Source organism: Cannabis sativa, chromosome 8, assembly GCF_029168945.1.
Source record: "Cannabis sativa cultivar Pink pepper isolate KNU-18-1 chromosome 8, ASM2916894v1, whole genome shotgun sequence".
NCBI lineage: Eukaryota > Viridiplantae > Streptophyta > Magnoliopsida > Rosales > Cannabaceae > Cannabis > Cannabis sativa.
In genome coordinates, this window is record NC_083608.1 from 41,360,810 (window position 1) to 41,380,614 (window position 19,805).

A 19,805-nucleotide genomic window follows, 5' to 3' on the forward strand; every position below is an offset into this window, starting at 1 on the left:
AGCATCGCAATTTCCATCAATATCACAACTGTTCTAACTTTCCAACATTCCACTAACACATGATCAATAAGTTTGAATGACATACCTCTCTCCACTAATGTTGACAAATTTCTAATTGGAATCAATAGGTCTTTTTCGGTTAGCATCACATGGCTTAGGTACATGGGTAGGTGAGAAGTCATTTAGGCTATACTATACCATAAGCACAATTATACCAAACAAGCCTAGACATTTATTTTGCTTTCTTTCCATATATCCCAAAAACAGAAATAAGATATTGCAATTTTTTTCTCTTATGTGTGTGCCTCATAATTTTCTTAACTTTTTTTTTTCAAGAAGACACATTTTTTTTATAGGCACAACACACAATATTATTCTTTTTTTTCTTTTTTTTCAATCTCTCATTTCTACACTTTATATTTTTTTTTCACTTACAGCACTTATTCCCCCCCCAAACTTGCTTCAAGGCTCATGGCATAACAAATTATGTTCAGGGTGAAAAGAGTTTAGAATAACGAATTCAGCTCCGTGAAGTGGTGAAAAATTTTTAAAACAGGCTAAAGCTCAACTTTGGGTATACTAAGGATAAAACTTTTTTTTTTTAGGTAGGCTTGAAAGGCTCAATCGATCCAAAGAAAATTTGCCTAAATCATTTTCCAAACAAAAATCATCAAGGATTTCGCTTCAAGAGAGTATGTCAAACAAATTCTATTCCATGTTCAATCAGTCATTCCACAAACCAAATAGAACAGAGGTGATATGTGAGAATAGCAAATGTTTTAAATCTACATGAATCATATCCTAGCACACATCCAATTTAATTCAAACAGTTGCAAGTCAAGCACACAGTTATGTTTCAATCCATTGCACAAGTGAATAACAACAATTCAATCCATTTTTCAATTTAGCTATCACGCAAGACTAAAAAAAAACTAAACTAAAACAAATAAACGCGAAAAAAAATAAATTAAGTTTCCCCCCCCCAAACTAAAATGCACATTGTCCCCAATGTGTGAAAATAAACCAGGGTGAGAGAAACTTACCTGAGCCCTTTAAAAGGGGTTTGGCGGCGGTGGCTGGTCATAAGGGTTGAAACGGGGTGGCATGGGAAAATAGTTTGGATCATCCACACCGATATTCATCCTCGTGACAAGTGTGTTCAATTGAGCCACCTGCTGCTCATCGAAGATACTCCTCTGGGCCATGTAATTTTGCATATGAATGTTCTGCTGAATCAGATAATTCAGCTGATTGTGAGTGTACTGCATGGCAGGGTCAAGAGGCCCGACAAGACGTGGTGGTTCGATGTCCTCACGTTCCTCTTCTTCTCTTGCCGGAGGACCTCCTTGAACTGGCGGTTGACCATGAGGATGAGGAGGTTTGAAGCGCAGAACAGTCGCCAAGTTAATAGGGCGCTGGGGCGGTACCTTTGTATCATATGAGTACTGTGGTACTCCATGTTTCTCACAGAGGTCAGTGATTATTCCAGCCAACCCCAGTCCTCCACCGGAAGATCCCTCAACCATAATGTCAAAGGTTGTTCGAACAATATCCCCCACATTCAAATTATACCCTTTCATAATACCGTAAACCCATTTAAGTCTGTCCATTTGAGCATCAGAAAAATGCTTGTTGGGGAGCATCCTTGCACTAACAAAGTAAAGCCAAGCCTTGGCCACTGGGTTGAGTTCACATCGGTACAATTGGTATGGTACTCCACTAAGCTCATGGAACCTAAGGCCAGGATACCCTAGAGTCTCAGCCATATCCACATAATTCGTACTTCTCTCATAAAATTGTCGTTTCAAGGGTTGTTCTTCATAAGTGAAAGTTTGGAGATCATAAAGGGCATGAATAGCGTCTGTGGTAGCAGGCACTCTAACCCCCCTAACTCTAACTTTGCCCTCTTCTCTTTCAGGCCAGTTGGCTAAAAATTCCAAAGCCAGAGTTTGATTACCACGCTCAGTGACATCTACGAACTTAGTCCACTGCCTCTGTAGGATTTGATCCTTAATAGATGCAAAAGCAGGGGGAATGTTGGCAGTTTGGCTTAGGTTGACAATGTCTATCCCTCTATCTTCAATGAATGCCCTATCTTTCAATTTCAAAAACCGCTCTTGAGCCTCGATGTTGGTAAACCTAACTCTATCTAGATTAGGGCGTCCCCTAGATGGGTTGGATGATGAAGCTCCCTCTTCATTAACCCTTGACCTCTTTGGACCCATAGCACCCAAATTTTTTTTTCTAACTTTCAAGATTTTTCAAAATTTTGGCAGCACTTCCCCTTAAAAATCGACTTCCCGGGATTTAACCCTTTCACAATCACATTCAATTGACTCACCACAATAATGTTCAACAATGTATGATCAACAATTCCAAAAATTTCAACACAAAGTCTAATATTCTCTAGCAATCCACAAATAATCCAATCAAACTTGTGTAGAGAAATTAAAATTTGTTACCTCAATGAAAATCACTCTTTAGTCAACCTCCATTGATGAGAACCTTGAAGCTTTAGGGAAGAAGAAGGTGAATAGTGATTTTTTTCTGAAATTTGGGTGAGGTTTAGGGATTTTGGAATGGATTTTTAGAGGAAAAGAGTGTTAGATGAGAGAAATAAGGGATTATGATGATTTGGGATGAAAGTTTATGGGTAATTTTGAGGAAAATTGGTTTGAATGGGGTTAGATGAAGAAATTAGGGTGAAAATGGTGGTTTTCGGCTGGAGAAGGTAGGGTTGGAATGTGGGGTTTTGATTTGAAATGTTAGGGATTTGGGGTTTAAAAAGGGAAACTGACCATTCTCGCCGCGGCGACATGTAGCCTCGCCGCGGCGAGAATCCGTGAAAATAAGGGACTTTCTGTAAGTCCTATCTCGCCGCGGCGGTATGTCCCCTCGCCGCGGCCAAAAATCTCGAAAATACGCTGCTTTCTGTAAGACTATTCTGGCCGCGGCCAGACATCTCATGGCCGCGGCCACTGACCAAAAGTATTTTTTTTTTTTTTCTGGTGGAACGAAACAAAATGAACAACAAGAAAAATAACAGTAAACTTAAAAAGAGTTCAACTAAATCAAAAGAACACTTGGGTTGCCTCCCAATTAGCGCTAACTTTATCGTCGCTCAGCTAGACGTTGATCGAGATCTTCAAAGTGGCGCCAGAATCATGGCGGACTTGGTTTGATCAAATTGACCTCCCAAGTAGAGCTTTAATCGCTGTCCATTCACCTTGAAAGTATTAGGACTTTCACCTTTTAGTTCCACTGCTCCGTAGGGAAACACTTTGATCACCGTAAATGGCCCTGACCACCTTGATTTTAATTTACCAGGAAACAACTTTAGTCTTGAGTTAAAGAGTAGAACTTGTTGACCAGGTTGAAACTCCTTTCTGACTAGATTTCTGTCATGCCATCTCTTAGTTCTTTCCTTGTAAATCTTGGCGTTTTCATAAGCTTCATTTCGAAATTCTTCCAACTCATCCAACTGTAGTAGTCTTTTCTGCCCAGCAGCTTTTAAGTCCATGTTTAGAGTTCTCATTGCCCAATAAGCCTTGTGTTCTAGTTCCACCGGTAAATGACACGCCTTTCCAAACACCAACCGATATGGTGACATCCCGATTGGCGTCTTGAACGCTGTTCTGTAAGCCCACAATGCGTCATCCAACTTTCTTGACCAATCTTTCCTTGATCTCTGCACCGTTTTCTCCAGAATCATCTTTATTTCCCGGTTAGAAATCTCAGCTTGGCCATTACTTTGCGGATGATAAGGTAGAGCTGTTCTATGACGAACACCATATCTCGAAAGGAGTGCTTCGAACTGTTTGTTGCAAAAGTGACTCCCTTCATCGCTTATGATTGCTCGGGGAGTTCCAAACCGAGTGAATATGTTCTTTTGAAGGAACCGAAGGACTGTTTTACCATCATTAGCTGGTGTGGCTGCAGCTTCCACCCATTTTGACACATAATCCACAGCTAATAGGATGTATAGATTGCTAAACGATGAAGGAAAAGGACCCATAAAGTCTATCCCCCATACATCAAACAACTCTACTTCCAAGATTCCTGTCAAAGGCATTTCGTTTCTCCTTGAGATGTTTCCTGTACGCTGACAACGATCACATGCCTTCACAAAAGTACTAGCATCCTTGAAAAGCGTTGGCCAAAAGAATCCACTTTGCAACACCTTGGCAGCTGTTCTAGTTCCACTGAAGTGTCCCCCACATGGTAAAGCATGACAGTGATTAAGAATAGAGTACATCTCCTCTTCGGGCACACACCTTCTTATTATCTGATCTGCACAGTGCTTGTAGAGGATTGGCTCTTCCCAATAGTAATGTTTCACCTCAGAAAAGAACTTCTTTAGTTGTTGTCGAGATAGCTCAGGAGGAGTGATATTGGCAGCCAAGAAGTTAACATAATCAGCATACCATGGTACCATCAGACTTTCCCTCACACTAAAGAGTTGTTCATCGGGAAATTGTTCATTTATTTGTACCTCTTTTGTATTCTGACTTTCTTCTAGTTCTAGTCTTGACAAGTGATCTGCCACCAAGTTCTCGCACCACTTCTTGTCTTTTATGTCTAGATCAAATTCTTGCAAAAGAAGAACCCATCGAATCAGTCGTGGTTTGGCATCCTTCTTAGTCATCAAGTATTTGATTGCTGAATGATCTGTATACACTATCACTTTATTACCAATTAAGTAGGGTCGAAATTTGTCACATGCAAACACTATGGCCAGCATTTCTTTTTCTGTAGTAGCGTAGTTTAGTTGGGCATCATTCAAGGTTTTGCTTGCATAATAAATGGTTCTGAATACCTTGTCAACCCGTTGTCCCAAGACTGCTCCAATAGCATAATCACTTGCATCGCACATGATTTCAAAAGGTAATTCCCAGTTTGGTGTAGTCACAATCGGTGCTGAGATTAACTTCTCCTTGAGAATTTGGAATGCTTCAAGACAATCTTTCCCAAATTCAAAAGGTACTCCACTAGCAAGAAGATTGGATAGCGGTTTGGCCACTTTGGAGAAATCTTTGATAAATCTTCTATAAAACCCGGCATGACCCAAAAAACTTCGAACTCCCTTCACTGAAATTGGAGGAGGCAAGTTCTCAATTGTAGATACTTTGGCTCTGTCAACCTCAATACCTTCTTTTGAGATTTTATGTCCCAAAGACTATTCCTTCTGTAACCATGAAATGGCACTTTTCCCAGTTCAGCACCAAATTAGAATCTTCACATCTTGCTAAAACCAACTCCAAGTTACTCAGACATTGGTCAAACGATGAGCCAAACACTGAAAAATCATCCATGAACACCTCGATGCACTTTTCTATTAAATCTGAAAATATAGCCATCATACACCTCTGAAATGTTGCTGGAGCATTACATAGCCCAAATGGCATTTGTCGAAAAGCAAAAGTACCATATGGACATGTGAATGTTGTTTTCTCTTGATCCTCCGGTGCTATAGCTATTTGGTGATACCCTGAGTATCCATCAAGGAAACAATAGTACTCTTGTCCTGCCAACTTATCTAACATCTGATCAATGAATGGGAGCGGAAAGTGATCTTTTCTTGTGGCCTTGTTGAGTTTTCGGTAGTCAATGCAAATTCTCCATCCCGTGACAGTTCTGGTTGGGATGAGTTCATTCTTCTCATTCTTCACCACCGTCATCCCTCCTTTCTTTGGGACAACTTGGACTGGGCTCACCCATTTACTGTCTGAAATAGGATACGCTACCCCTGCATCTAACCACTTCAAGACTTCTTTTCTGACAACCTCCTTCATTGGTGGATTTAATCTACGTTGTGCATCAATGGTTGGTTTCACTCCTTCCTCCATTAAGATTCTATGCATTACAGTTGAAGGGCTGATCCCTTTAATATCTGCTAAAGTCCATCCAATGGCTTTTGAATGCTTCCTTAGAACCCGTAATAGCTTATCTGTCTCTACAGAAGATAGGGAAGAAGCCACAATAACAGGAAGTGTCTTATTTTCACCCAAATATTCATACCTGAGATGCTCTGGTAGGACTTTCAACTCTAGTTGAGGAGGCTTTTCAGTAGATGGGGTAGGCTTTGTTGGTATGACTCCTAACTCTTCATAATATTTTCTATTCAGCGGTCCATAAGAATCGAGCCACATAGCATATTCATAAGCTTCCTTACCATCTTGTTCCACCACCTCTTCTTGTACCAAAGTCAGATTAAGAGGATCTTCAGCATGTGTCTTTGTCTCCACCAACTGGTCCACCACATCAATTGCAGAACAGTTGTCACTAGCTGTAGGATAGGTCATTGCTTTGAGTACATTAAATACAACTTCATCTCCTTGTACCCTTAGCTTTAACTCTCCTTTCTGAACATCTATTAGTGCTTTCCCTGTTGCCAAGAAAGGTCTCCCCAGGATGATAGGAACATTACTGTCTTCTTCCATGTCTAGAACAATGAAATCAGCTGGGAAGATGAACTTGTCCACCTTTACTAACACATCCTCAATGACTCCTCTAGGGTGAGCTAGCGATCGATCTGCCAATTGAAGAGTTACAGTAGTTGGCTTTGCTTCACCTAGCTGCAATCTTTTGAACACTGACAAGGGCATTAAGTTAATACTGGCTCCCAAATCACATAGTGCATTTATCCCTTCAATTTTACCAATAGTACAAGGAATAGTGAAACTCCCTGGCTCTCTGAGTTTTGGAGGGAGTTTCTTCTGTAGAATAGCGCTACACTCTTCAGTTAGAGCCACTGTCTCATAGTCTTCCATCTTCCTCTTCTTTGACAAAATTTCCTTCATAAACTTCACATAACTTGGCATCTGCTCTAGAGCTTCAGCAAAAGGAATGTTAATGTGAAGTCTTTTGAAGACTTCTAGAAACTTGGTGAACTGCTTGTCTAAGCTTGACTTTCTCAGCCTCTGAGGATAGGGTATCTTTACATGATGATCAGTACTAATCGGTGGAGACCGTTGTGGTGGTCTTTGGGCTATCGCAGCCTTCTCTGCTGTCGGTGTTGGTGTCGGCACTGGTTGAGCATTTATTTCTACATCTACCTCAACTGGTTGTGGTAACTCAGGCCCATCATACTTCTTACCGCTCCTCAGGGTAATTGCCTTGCAGTTTTCTTTAGGATTAACTTCAGTGGTGCTAGGCAAATTTCCTTGAGGGCGGGTTGCTACCTGAGTTGCTAGGCGGCCCATCCGAGTACGCGGGTCTTTAATTGAAGATCTAGTTTCGGTCATGAATTGGAGCGGTAAATCTGTCCGCAAACTAGAACTTCCACCGCAGGCTTGTTCTTGATTAAACCGTTGGTTCGATTTCTTTGTTGATAGAACCCACTATTTCTTCGGTTGTTATGGGTTGAACCCATAATTGTTGTTGTTGTTATTCCGTGAAAAATTCCCAATGGCCTTAGCTTCATCCATTGGCAAATCATCCACATCCGCTTGGCACTACGAAAAGTGATGACTTCCTCCACATAACTCACAAACCATTTGGGCTTGCTTAGCTTGCCCTGCAATGATTTTAGTCAATGCCTCAACCTGAGCTGTTAACTTTGTGATGGCATCGACTTCTAACACACCGGCTACTTTCTTGGATTGACTCCTTTCGGTTGGCCACTGCTGGTTGTTTAGAGCCATCTCCTCCAATAGATCATATGCCTCATTAGCACTCTTTCTCATAAAAGCTCCGCCCGCTGCTGCATCTATTAGAGTTCTAGTATTACCAACCAACCCGTTGTAGAAGTTGTGAACCAGCATCCACTTCTCTATACCATGATGGGGACACCTCCTGATCAGATCTTTAAACCTCTCCCACGCCTCATAGAGAGATTCATTATCTTGTTGGCAGAAATTGTTGATTTCTCCTCTTAGCTTTGCAGACTTAGCTGGAGGAAAGAACTTTGACAAGAATTTTGTTGCCAGATCATTCCATGTAGCAATAGAATTCGGTGGCAAAGAATTCAACCAACTCTTGGCTCGTTCTCTGAGCGAGAATGGAAACAACCTCAATCTAATGGCATCGTCGCTAACTCCATTAACTTTAAAAGTTTCACAAAGTTCCATGAAGTTAGAGAGATGCAAATTAGGATCTTCAGAAGGGAGACCACCAAACTGAACCGAAGATCGCACCATTTGAAGGATGGCAGGTTTGATCTCGAAGTTGTTTGCATCCACTGCCGGTGGCCTAATACATGACTGCACTCCCGTCAGAGTAGGGAGAATGTAATCTCTCAAGCTTCGGCCATTAGCTTGATCTTCCACAGCGCCTCCATTATTACCATTATTACGCCCATTGTTCCCAACATTATTATTCACATTGGCAGCCATGATTTCTGATGTTTCAGCAGTTGCTGAAACTCTTTCTTGCCTCTTGTTCTTTCGATTCTTCCTGCAAGTTTTCTCAATTTCAGGATCAACTGGTAATATGACTGATTGTCCTTGACGGCGCATGCACTTAGGATTCCTGAAATAAATCAAGAAAATATTGCAAGAAAAAGGTTAGAAAAATCAGCAAGAAAAATATACCAAAGTAGAAGTTAGTATAATTTTATGTAATATTAATCTTTAACAATTCCCCGGCAACGGCGCCAAAAACTTGTTGCTATATTTTTAAACACTACGCAAGTATACGCAATCAAGTAGTAAATCTCACACAGGTGAGGTCGATCCCACAGGGAATTGGATTAAGTACCACTAAATTATGCTTATGATTCTATTCGGTAAATCAAAAGCAATTATGAATTAAAAGCAGTAAAATATGAAAGAAATTCAGAAAACTTAATAACACACTTTAAAGTTGAGCAAGATGAGGCAATAGGGAGGAGAATCCTGTTGTTGTTTACCCAAATTGTCAATGATTAATTACTATCCTATTCTTGGAGTGAATGACAGATTATGAAATAACCTAGCTCCTTTCAGATCTTCTAGATTCTAAATCACATGTTATCTAATTAATTCCTTAATTAAACTAACATGAAATCAGCATTAAGCAATAATCTACTCGTCACATAAGTCATGTGAATACTTTCGTTTCACATAGAACATTGATTATCTTAATTTTAGCATTCTCAATTCTCACTTTTCAGATTTTGAATTGAGATCATAGAGCATGCACAAGGTGATCAATCTTAAACATGAAATTAAACACAAATTAAGATAATTTCACACACAAGAATGGAGGAATGGTAATTAAACATTAACTAGGAAAACATTAAACAACAATCATCATCCTCCCTAAATGGGAAATTTAGTTCAGAAACAAATCCATAACCATTCCTATAGCAATATTCAACATAAATAAATTAAAGAGGAATAAAGAAAAGAACTGTTTGAGGATGAATTCTGGATCTTCACTTGAATCTCTACGCTCTTCCTGCCGCTCTCAGCTGTGTTTTTAGGGTTCCAAATCGCTCTCCCTGACTTCCAATCGCAGTTTTCTATTTATACTTGAAATTTAGGGTTCGATGGACGAAAATACCCCTGGTCCGTACGGGATCTCGCCGCGGCCAAGCTTCCTCTCGCCGCGGCGAGAATTTGCCAATTTCAGCCTCTCTCTGTATCTCGTAACTCGCCGCGGCGAGCCTCTTCATCGCCGCGGCCAGATATGCAAAAGCTCAAAATTTAAGTTTTTCTTCGGCTCAGCACGTCTTTTAATGAATTTCTGCACCCGAGACCTCTTTTACTCCAAAGAACCTGAAAACATAGAAAACAAGCGTAATTCCGTCCCAACACAGCTAAAGATGCACATAAATTGGATCCAAAACATAGGCTAAAAATAGCCTAACACAATTCTTGTGTGACTAGAGATAATTTTAATAAAATAATTAATGATATTTTATAGTAAATATTAAATTAAGTTATATGAGATCTAATAATTATATTAATAATAGTATAATACACTATAATAATGTTAAGTATTAATTATATCTTTGACATTTTTTAAATTAACTAGATGAGAGTTACGTGGCGAGCCACGTAAATATTAGTTTTGTATAAGTTCTAGTGGTTTTTGTTTAAGAATTCAGTAACTAAGCAACGGCAACAACAATGGTAGATAGATTTATTTAAGTTTTTCATATTTGTAAAGATTATAAATCTAAACTTTTAATTTTCTAAATTTGAGATTTTGAATTGTTCTGATTTATTTGTTTATGAATTTATTAAAATACTTGAATATTTATTTGTTCTGATTTTGAATTGTTTTGATTTATTCATACTTGAATATTTATATTGATGATTGTTAATGAAATTAGTCTGTAGCTTTATGTTTCTAGAAAAAAAAGAAAATGTATTTTTTAATATAGAGTTTAAATTTTATATTGATGATTGTTAATGAAATTAGTTTGTAGCTTTATGTTTCTAGAAAAAAAAAGTATTATTTTATATAGAGTTTAAATTTAAATTTATAGAACATATTTATTTTTAAAAAGAGTAATTCATCAAAAAAAAATCGAAATTAATTAAATCCATCCAACAATAAGAAGAAAGTAGATTAACAAACACGTAAGCTTCAATAATTTAACAACATATGATATGAAATTAATAATACCTGTTCCGACTATGACGAAGATGTTGGAGTTGACGTTATCTATGTTGGAACATTTTTATTCTTGAATTTTCCTTTTCCTTTGTTGGGCTTGAGGTGAGAAACATAGTTAGCAGATTCATTCTTCTCCCTTTTAAGCTTGCTTTCTTCAGCTACACACTGAGAAATTAGATCGCTGATAGTCCATGTTTGATTGTAAGTGTTGTAGGCTGTCTTGATAAGGCTGAAAGAGGCAGGAAGAGCATGAAGAGCTCGATGAATAATGAAAGAGTCAGGAAGAGGAATATTATGATCTTTCAACTTGGTCTGAACATTCACCAATTTCAGAATAAAATCACGCACTCCTTTTAATTCATCATACTTAATGGTTGTCATTTCATCCATAAGATGTCCAACTTCAGCGTTTTCACCAGTGTCGTATAATTTTTCTACAGCATTGAAAAACTCTTTGGCATTTGTAGTGTCTGGCAAACCACTCAATAGATGTTCAGGAATGGATCTTTTCATAGTAAGAAGACTAAGTCGACTTGACTTTTCCCATTGTGCATGATGAGTTCTCTCGGCGGTACATCTTTGAGTCGATAAGATCAGCAGGTTTTTCTTCTCGTAGGCACAAGTCCAAATCCATTATGCCTAAAGTAAATTCCACATCTCGTTTCCATGTCTTGTAGTTGGAAGCATTCAAAATATGGATGGAAGCATTATTGTTGTTCACAGAAAAGGAGACTGAAAAATTCAAAAATTAAAACTTGAATAAGCAATATGAGCAATGTATTAGAAAATATTGTAGAATCAACTGGTCATTATAAACTCCCCTTTGGGGTGAGAATATAACACACACATGATCTACCTTCATGAAGTTAACAACAAAGAAAAAATACATATCATTTAAGAATTTTATTACCTTTGGGCAAATAAATTTCTTAAAAATATGTATTAATTCCAGCAAAAAATAATAATAAATTTATATATTTAAATTATTACCTTTGGGCAAATAATTAAAATATATACATTTAATATTAACTCACTTCATGGAATGTGAACTAATATATGTAAATACTACCTTTGGGCAAGTAATTACACATATAGTCAACCAAAAATATAATATTTTCTTCAACATGTGAAATTTGGTGATAAAACAATCATTGAAAATTAATAATTTTCAACCAAATTTCCAAAAGAGATATATAATTGCTTTTATTATATTGATAATAAAAAAAATAAAGTGTCCACCATAACACATTATTTTTATATCAAATAACCAAGTTTTATAACTTTAGAACAACAATTAATGGAAAAATGTGAAATAAAGAATATTGGTGGAGATTACATAGTCAAGATAAATTAAACAAGAGAGTGACTATGTTTTATGGAACGAGAAGAAACCCAAAAAATTTTCTATGATTTACGGATTTTGAAAAATCATCAAAAATTATTTTTAATAATTTTTTAACTGCATAATTATCATTAAAATAATAATAATTATTAAACGGCGTCAAAAAATTAATTAAAAATCACCAAAAAATCAGAAATCAAATTCTAATAATACTGAAAAAAAAAATCGTCGAAAACGGACATCGGACGAGGCCCCACGCGCCCCACGCGCCACCTGCCGCGAGTGGGCGTTGCTGGCTGGCGTCCATCTTCTTCCTCCAGCCGGGTCTGAAACCGGGTACGCGACCCGGATCTCCTCCAGTCGGGTCTGCTCGTTTTTCCGGCCAAAAATCGACTAAAAGATGGGGAAATTGATGGGTTTCGATGGGGAATCAATTTCTAGTTGATTTACACTATTAATTTCGTGTATTAAAAAAATAAATGGGTAGATCTATGGCTAAAATCAATCCCAAAATTGAAGAACACAAAAGAAAAAAAATTGTAATGCTTATCTTATATAAATCCGAAATTAATTATGTAGGAACATTCTTAAACAATTGATAATGAGAAATCTATTATCAATTTTAGATCAAAAACAATAAAATCAAAATACACAAAATATAATTTCATATTATAATCATATAAACCCTAAAACTTTAAAATTAAAATTCTCTTAATATACACAATGAATTCAAACATATAATATATCAATTGAAAGAGAATTTAACGATCAATAAAATTCCTAAAGTTTTAAGATTTATAAACAAAAAATTACACATAAAATAATAACGAAATTGATATGAAATTATGGATAATTAACATATACAAATTAATTATACTAATTATAGGTTCTAAATCATATACAATAGGCAATCTGATACCACATGTTAGATAAATTAACAATTAACCCCAAGATCAATTTGTATATAACATAGAACACAATAATAAGATATAATAATTAGGTATGTGTACCTGATTGATCCATAGCAATTATCTCTGATTGATCCACAGCAGTTACTCCAATTTGATAGTGCAATACTATCAACTAAGTCTTCCTCCCTAGATCTCTAAATCAGAAGCAGTTTATTTTCTCTGATTATCAAAAGGTATACAATTGTGATGAGACAATATGTATTTATAGAGTTAGGGAGGGGACTTAGCTACAAAACCCTAGTTGAAATTTGGGCTTTGCTCATCAAAGGCTTCAGTCAACTAGAAAAGCCCACACTTCTGCTTCACCTAGACTTTACTCACAGATGCTAAGCCCATTAACAATTGATCACCAACAACATGGGCTAACACAGCAAAGAACTATCCAATCAACCCAAGTTTTAATAAAACCAATAAAATTTAATGTAAGCCCAAATAAAAGGTCTAACAGAAGATCTTAAAAAAAAAAGATTTTTGTAGATTCTCTTGATAAATAAAGTGGGAACAACAACATAAAAAATAAAGTAATAATAAAGAGAGAAAAAGATGGAAGGAGAAACCTTGATTTACACTAGGATCCTTCAAATGCTCTCCATTCTTTCCCCAAATAAATTTGTAGGTGTGGAGCCTATTAGTGAAACAGGTCCGCGGTTACAAAGAACTATCCATTTAAGATTTTATGACGAGAAAGCATGAGGTCAATATATTACCTTTATTATTGATGGGAAGTGACAAATTATTGCCACTCACAATTTTACTGCTTTTGGAAGACCCTTGCACAGGACTTGTTAGAGTTGGAAATGCTCTCCTTTCATTTTCTTCTTTTCCCTTTTCTTCAAGTTCTGTTCTTACTACTTCACTGTCATTCGTTTCTGTTTTTACGTTTCCAGTTTTTTCAATGTTTAGTGATATTCTCCCAATATAGGTTTGTTAGAGAAATATGTGACTAAGATGATTTTTTTAATTTAAAAAGAGATTATTAATATTTAAAAGATTGTTTAATTTTTTGGTTTAATTATTGGGTTTATTTGTTAACGGGAGATAAACCTATTAACATCGTTAAATTTAACAGAATATTATATTAAACCAAGAAATGTTAAACCAAGAAATGCCGTTAGATAGACACTTTTAATATATAAAGATATGGTGATATATATTTCACGTGCGTAGCAAATGTATCTTTCACTAGTATAACAAGTGTCTATATTTATTAAATGGTTTTGTATTGTCATAGTAATATATTTAAATAATTATTAATATTATATAGGGGAATTATTTTATATATTGTTTTTTTAATTTTGTTTTTAAATTTACAGTTTGGATTTCTAAAGTGATTGCAGCGCTAGTTGCAATAAGGGTTTATATATGACTTTTGTTGCAATTTAGGTTGCAGCGTTAGTTGCAATAGGAGTTTCTATATGATTTTTATTGCAATTTTGTTTGCAGCGCTAGTTGCAATATGGGTTTCTATGTAGATTTCCATAAAAATACAAAAAAAAAAAATTATTTTGAAGTGTAAAAATAAAAAGCTATATCACTCATATATATAAATATATAAATGTATATTATTATTATTATTATTTTTATTTATTTTTTTATTATTATATAGGTATTCTCGTTAATAAAGAAATGAAATTTGTTTCACTTGAATCATAACAAATAATACTACATATATTTTTTTTTGAGTTAAGTAGTTATTTCTCGAAAAAAAAAAACACATGTTCAAGAGAAATGTTTTAATATTTCGCGAAAGAAAAAGAGACATGTTTTAATTATATCTCAAAAATTTTTCACGTGATTAATTAGTACGTTTGAATTAAAACATGGATTATTACTGATTTATTTTCTTCCAACAAATGGATTAGTACTAAATTATTCACGAGTTGAGATGAGATTGGGTTATATACTATACCAGGTGAAGTGAAGCTGTTATTAATATAAAACACGTTTTACTCAAGTCTTTCAACAACATTACTAATTCAGATCTTCACGTGTGTATGTAATTATTATTATTATTATAAAAAATCATCATCTCATCAAAGACACTCAAATTTCGGTCTAAATGCACTAATTAAACATGTACAGATCTCTCATTTACCTTTATTACCCACAGTCCGAGTAAACAGGCCAATATTACCGAATTCTTCGACTAGAAAAACTATGAACAACGTGATTAAATAGACACACTATATATCATAATAAAAATAAGAATATAGTAACAAAAACGTGAGTAAACAAACTAAAAGTAAACCAAATCACTATCTCTAGGACGAACTACTTTCTCTCAAATTTATTATACCATCTCTATTTCGTAATATTTTCTTTAGTATGCTATCTTGAGTTTAACTGTAACATTGGTATTTTCTTTTTCAGTTAAGAGGGTTTCTTTTTTGATTATCATTGAATCAAATCAATAACAAAAGAGGATTAGATTGTTATATCACAAAAAGAAGAAAAAAAATGGAACCATTATGTGATTTTTGTGAGGTGGTGAGGGCAGTGATATACTGCAAATCAGATTTGGCTCGTCTTTGTTTGCAATGCGATGTTTGTGTACACTCTGCGAATCTTTTATCTCGAAGACACGAACGGTCATTACTGTGCGACAATTGCAATAGACAGGCTGCGATGGTCCGATGTGTGGATGAGAAGATGTCACTGTGCGAAAGCTGTGATTGGAGCTATGGTGGCGGTAGCTGCTCAGCCACCGGACACCGCCACCGCCAGCCCATGTATTCCTACACTGGCTGTCCTTCTTTAGCCGAGTTTTCCAATATATTCGAGTCATTTCTCAATGAGCCTTGTTTAGATGCTAATCATGGTTGGGGTTCTAATGTAATAGAGCCTAATAAAGATCAAGCTATCAAATCATCATCATCTTCTATTGCTATCCAAAATGTAGATTGTATGCCTTATTTTCAAGATCAATTACCTTTCTTTGGTGATGACTCTGTTCTCTCCAAGGTACGTACACCTGCAGTTAAATATGATATGTAAAGATTATATAGGGACCATATTTCTGTAATGGTTGGGTCACATTGCCATATTATGTATGCGATAGATATTTGAGGTTACCAAATGTTGTTTTGTTTACTTTCAGGATCATTCAAAGCTCAAGGACCAGAATATTAATATTCCTGATGGGAATGATCTATTTATAAGCCTAAACATGGATGCAATGAACTTTGGAAGTAATAATAATGAAATATTTAACTCTTCACAAGCTTGTATGAATAGGTACCCGTTTGAGAGTGGAGGACTGGATAGTACTATACTAATGGATAAAAACTTATCAGCTACAGAATCCAATGGTCATACTGAAAGTGCTATGGAGGTAATTCTCCCCTGTTTAGTGCTATACTAATGTTTTTATGTTTTTATAATTGAGCTAGCTAGCTTGAACTTTTGTTTGTGCTTTGTAATTTAGGCATCTTCATCAGGTCAGCAGCAAGATTGCATGGCTTTTCAGGCTTCTCAAGTGTGTGGTACAGCTAATGTGATGCAACCAACAATGGATGGTGGTTCTAATTGCTTGCTTTTGAATCCTACTTTCACTTCTGGCCAAGTTCATAGCTCTGGCGCCATTTCCCTATCCAACATTACCGGCGAAAGTAGTGCTACTGATTATCAAGATTGTGGGATGTCACCAGTTTTTCTAACTGGAGAATCTTGGGAGTCATCTCTAGAAGTTAGCTGCCCCCAAGCTAGAGATAAAGCTAAGATGAGATATAATGAAAAGAAGAAAAACAGAACGTTGGTTCCTAAACTCTTACTCTCATTATGAAGGCCAAGAGCAAAAATGTTGTTACATTAAAGTGATTTTTATGTAACACTTTCTTTTTGTGTGTGTGTGTATAGGTTTGGGAAACAAATAAGGTATGCATCTCGGAAAGCCAGAGCTGATACTCGAAAACGCGTAAAGGGTAGATTTGTGAAAGCAGGAGAAGAATATGATTATGATCCTCTAATGACAAGCAGTGGTGACTTTTGATCATGGATAGGATCATCATCATCATCATCATGAATCCTTTAATTTTCAAGAACAAAGTCTAGTTCTCTCTTCTATCAAATCTTCATTCACACCATTTCCTCTGTCCAGAAATTTCATGGTTTTTCTAGTCCATATGGAGAAACAAAAGGCTCACTCATTTGATGCGCAATTTACATGGTACACATAATTATAAAACAGTTTTCAGTAGTAAAAGAAAAAAAAAATTGTTTATTAGGCAGGCACTAAATTTTTTTATTGTTAGCTAGTAAGTAATACTTTATTTTTGTGTCCCTCTGATGTAAAGTCATTAGACAAATTTTGTTAAGGAAATAATATGATCATTTACATAGGAATTTTCTCAAAAGTAAAAAGAATTTACACTGAAAGAATATAGAAATAACACTAATTAAGTTATACTTATGTTATCTTAGCCTTGTCATTCTGTTTCATATGGGGACAATTTCAATAGCCGAATAATGTTTTTGGTTAATCATTTGTAAATTAGAAAAGGGGTCACTATTAATGGGAGAAAAAATATTCTTAATTATCACAAAAGTTAATAAACATTTTTATTCAAAAAAAAAAAAGTTAATAAACATACATGTGCCACTCTCATGTACAGCTTATAAGCACAAAGTACCTTATAATTTATTAGATTTTTTTACTGAACCTTATTAATTTATAGTTTATGAATTTGATATAGTATTGATAAAAACATACACCTTTGACACATAATCTTATAGTGTTATATCAAATTATATAATTTTTCAGGGCTAGAAGTAATAATAGATTTCAGTAGGACTGATATTATATTAGTTATTACATCACATGACTTGGACCTTGACCCTCCTCCTATGGTTAATTAATAATTAATCATAGTATATAATAATAACTTAACAAAAGAGTATCTCACAAATATGTCGGCAGATTTTCAAGTTAGACAGTTTTGGTTTATATATTTGACTTTATTTCCAAGGGAGTGACTGTTGAGTTGTTATGACAAGATTAATTGTTCTATGCTTTACGTGAGATTAATAGTGATACGTATCATATCAAGTTCTGTTACACTGAGACGAGTGGCATTAGTATAATGTTCACTAGTTTATTTTTCTTCATATTATTAATATTATTATTGCTAATTGTACGTGCCGATCATAAATTTGATTCACTCATTTTTTTTAAATGATGGACAACCACATAAACAAATCACGATATTTACCACTTAAAAACATTTTTCGGCCGTTATTATTATTATTATTATTGTTTCTAATCCCAACACGAAAAAGTTTGTACTTGATCAAACAATAGTTATTATTAATTTATTTGATTTTTCAATATTGAATATAGGAGACAATAAAACCGGTGAAGGAATATTGTGGTGATCCTGAATTCACGTATTTGTTTCGTTGGAATCCACCTCACACAATCTTCTCCAAGAATAAAAAATCTCCACACAACACATATTTTGTGGTTATTAAATTCTTTGCGTTTTCAAAGTTGACATTTCTCTCTGTTATCTAAAATGTTTTGACTACTGATTTAGTGATTTGCCTTTTATTCATTCTTAATTTAGTTGTACTTTTCACCAGTAATCTTCTCAATTTTGTTTAATTATTAATCATTTTCTCTCTCTCTCTCTCTCTCTCTCTCTCTCTCTCTCTCTCTCTCTCTCTCTCTCTCTCTCTCTCTCTTGTTTAGAACTTCAATATTTAAATCATTGGAAGTCATTTGAATCTTGTACTACTAATATTATTCATGCCAAACATGATCTGTTTAAGTGAATTTTTTAATATAATTAATCCTAACTCTTTCGGCATTATAGTGACAGAGGCGTATATACCTCTTGCATATAATAATCGATGCCCATGTTCAACTATATTTAGATAATTTTAGGAACCAATCAAGTATATTCATTTTAAAACAATTTCATTTCTTTTGGCGGAACTGTTACGTATTAATATAAAAGAAAAAGAAAATGTATAATTAAGAGAGTTTGAAACTCTTAAATCCCAACATTTCCATCAAATCTACATAGAAAAACCTCCACAAATTTCACTATCCCAGAAACTTGGTTATCTCATCAGTTGGAACAAAAAAAGGCTTAAAAAAACAAGAAGGGCGTTTTTAGTGTAGTAGAGCAATTAGTTTTGGAAAGAGAAGAATCACACTGGCTTCTTTGCTGATCCGATGAAGTAGTAGTTGAAGAAGTAGTTACAAGAGTTGGAAGAACCATCTCAACCGAGGCTCCAATAAGATATCTCTTGGTGAGCTTATGACATGTATTGCAAAGGAAGCACCTAATGTGTCTCCGGGCTAAGAAATTAGCCCCATGAACCCATGTGTCGCATTTTCTACACAAGTACGCATCGTCGGCCTGGCAATACACCGAAGCCGCCGAGCTACACAGCTCGCACACCACCGAGCATGTGTCGTCGTCAGTGCTCGACGACCGAGCTACAAAATTACTCCCTCGGTTGCTCTCTTCTAGCCCTCTACACATTCTTCTTTCTTCCTCTTTTAATTAACAAAGCTCAAAAGACTCAATGTGTTGTGGAGAATAGAGGTTTTTCTATTTTTGTATTGGACAGAGCAAGTTGGAATAAGAAGCAATTTATAGGAAGTGTTTGGGGTTGGAAATGGGATGAATTCTGTCCTAGAATTTCACCATTATGACAATCTCATGTCACTATGTGACAATAATGTCATTTTCTTTTCTTTTTTCACCTTGGTGAGTTTAGCACACAGTTTAATTTTTTTTTTCTCTTTCTCAAATTTGTGGTTGAGAAATAAACGCTTATAATAAAGGAAAGAGTGTCCAAACACATGGTTATAAGTTGTGAGCTTGTTTTTCAAGCCTTGTTGTGATTGTGGTGAGATGCTTGAAGAGACTGATGGAATAGGCTGCGGATCTTTTTCATTTTTTGAGTGGTTACAAAGTCAATTATAGATTAACAAAGAA

General features: G+C 35.5%; 2 protein-coding genes and 1 non-coding gene across 3 annotated transcripts; 2 read left to right on the forward strand and 1 right to left on the reverse strand.

Moving 5' to 3' along the window:
* The first annotated feature begins 7,773 nt into the window (after positions 1-7,773).
* On the forward strand, positions 7,774-7,880 carry LOC133030677 (small nucleolar RNA R71). Its single transcript, XR_009684223.1, has one exon. It is a non-coding gene; the product is annotated as a small nucleolar RNA R71 (small nucleolar RNA).
* A 7,376-nt stretch (positions 7,881-15,256) lies between these two features.
* On the forward strand, positions 15,257-17,340 carry LOC115700838 (zinc finger protein CONSTANS-LIKE 12). Its single transcript, XM_030628503.2, has 4 exons — positions 15,257-15,819; positions 15,956-16,189; positions 16,283-16,608; positions 16,714-17,340. The coding sequence occupies exons 1-4, from the start codon at positions 15,316-15,318 to the stop codon at positions 16,844-16,846; spliced, it is 1,197 nt and encodes a 398-aa protein (XP_030484363.2). The 5' UTR covers positions 15,257-15,315; the 3' UTR covers positions 16,847-17,340.
* Positions 17,341-18,848: 1,508 nt separating this feature from the next.
* LOC133030624 (B-box domain protein 30) lies at positions 18,849-19,346 on the reverse strand. Its single transcript, XM_061103425.1, has 2 exons — positions 18,958-19,346; positions 18,849-18,873 (listed from the first exon to the last, which is right to left on the reverse strand). The coding sequence occupies exons 1-2, from the start codon at positions 19,344-19,346 to the stop codon at positions 18,849-18,851; spliced, it is 414 nt and encodes a 137-aa protein (XP_060959408.1).
* Between the last annotated feature and the right edge of the window lie 459 nt (positions 19,347-19,805).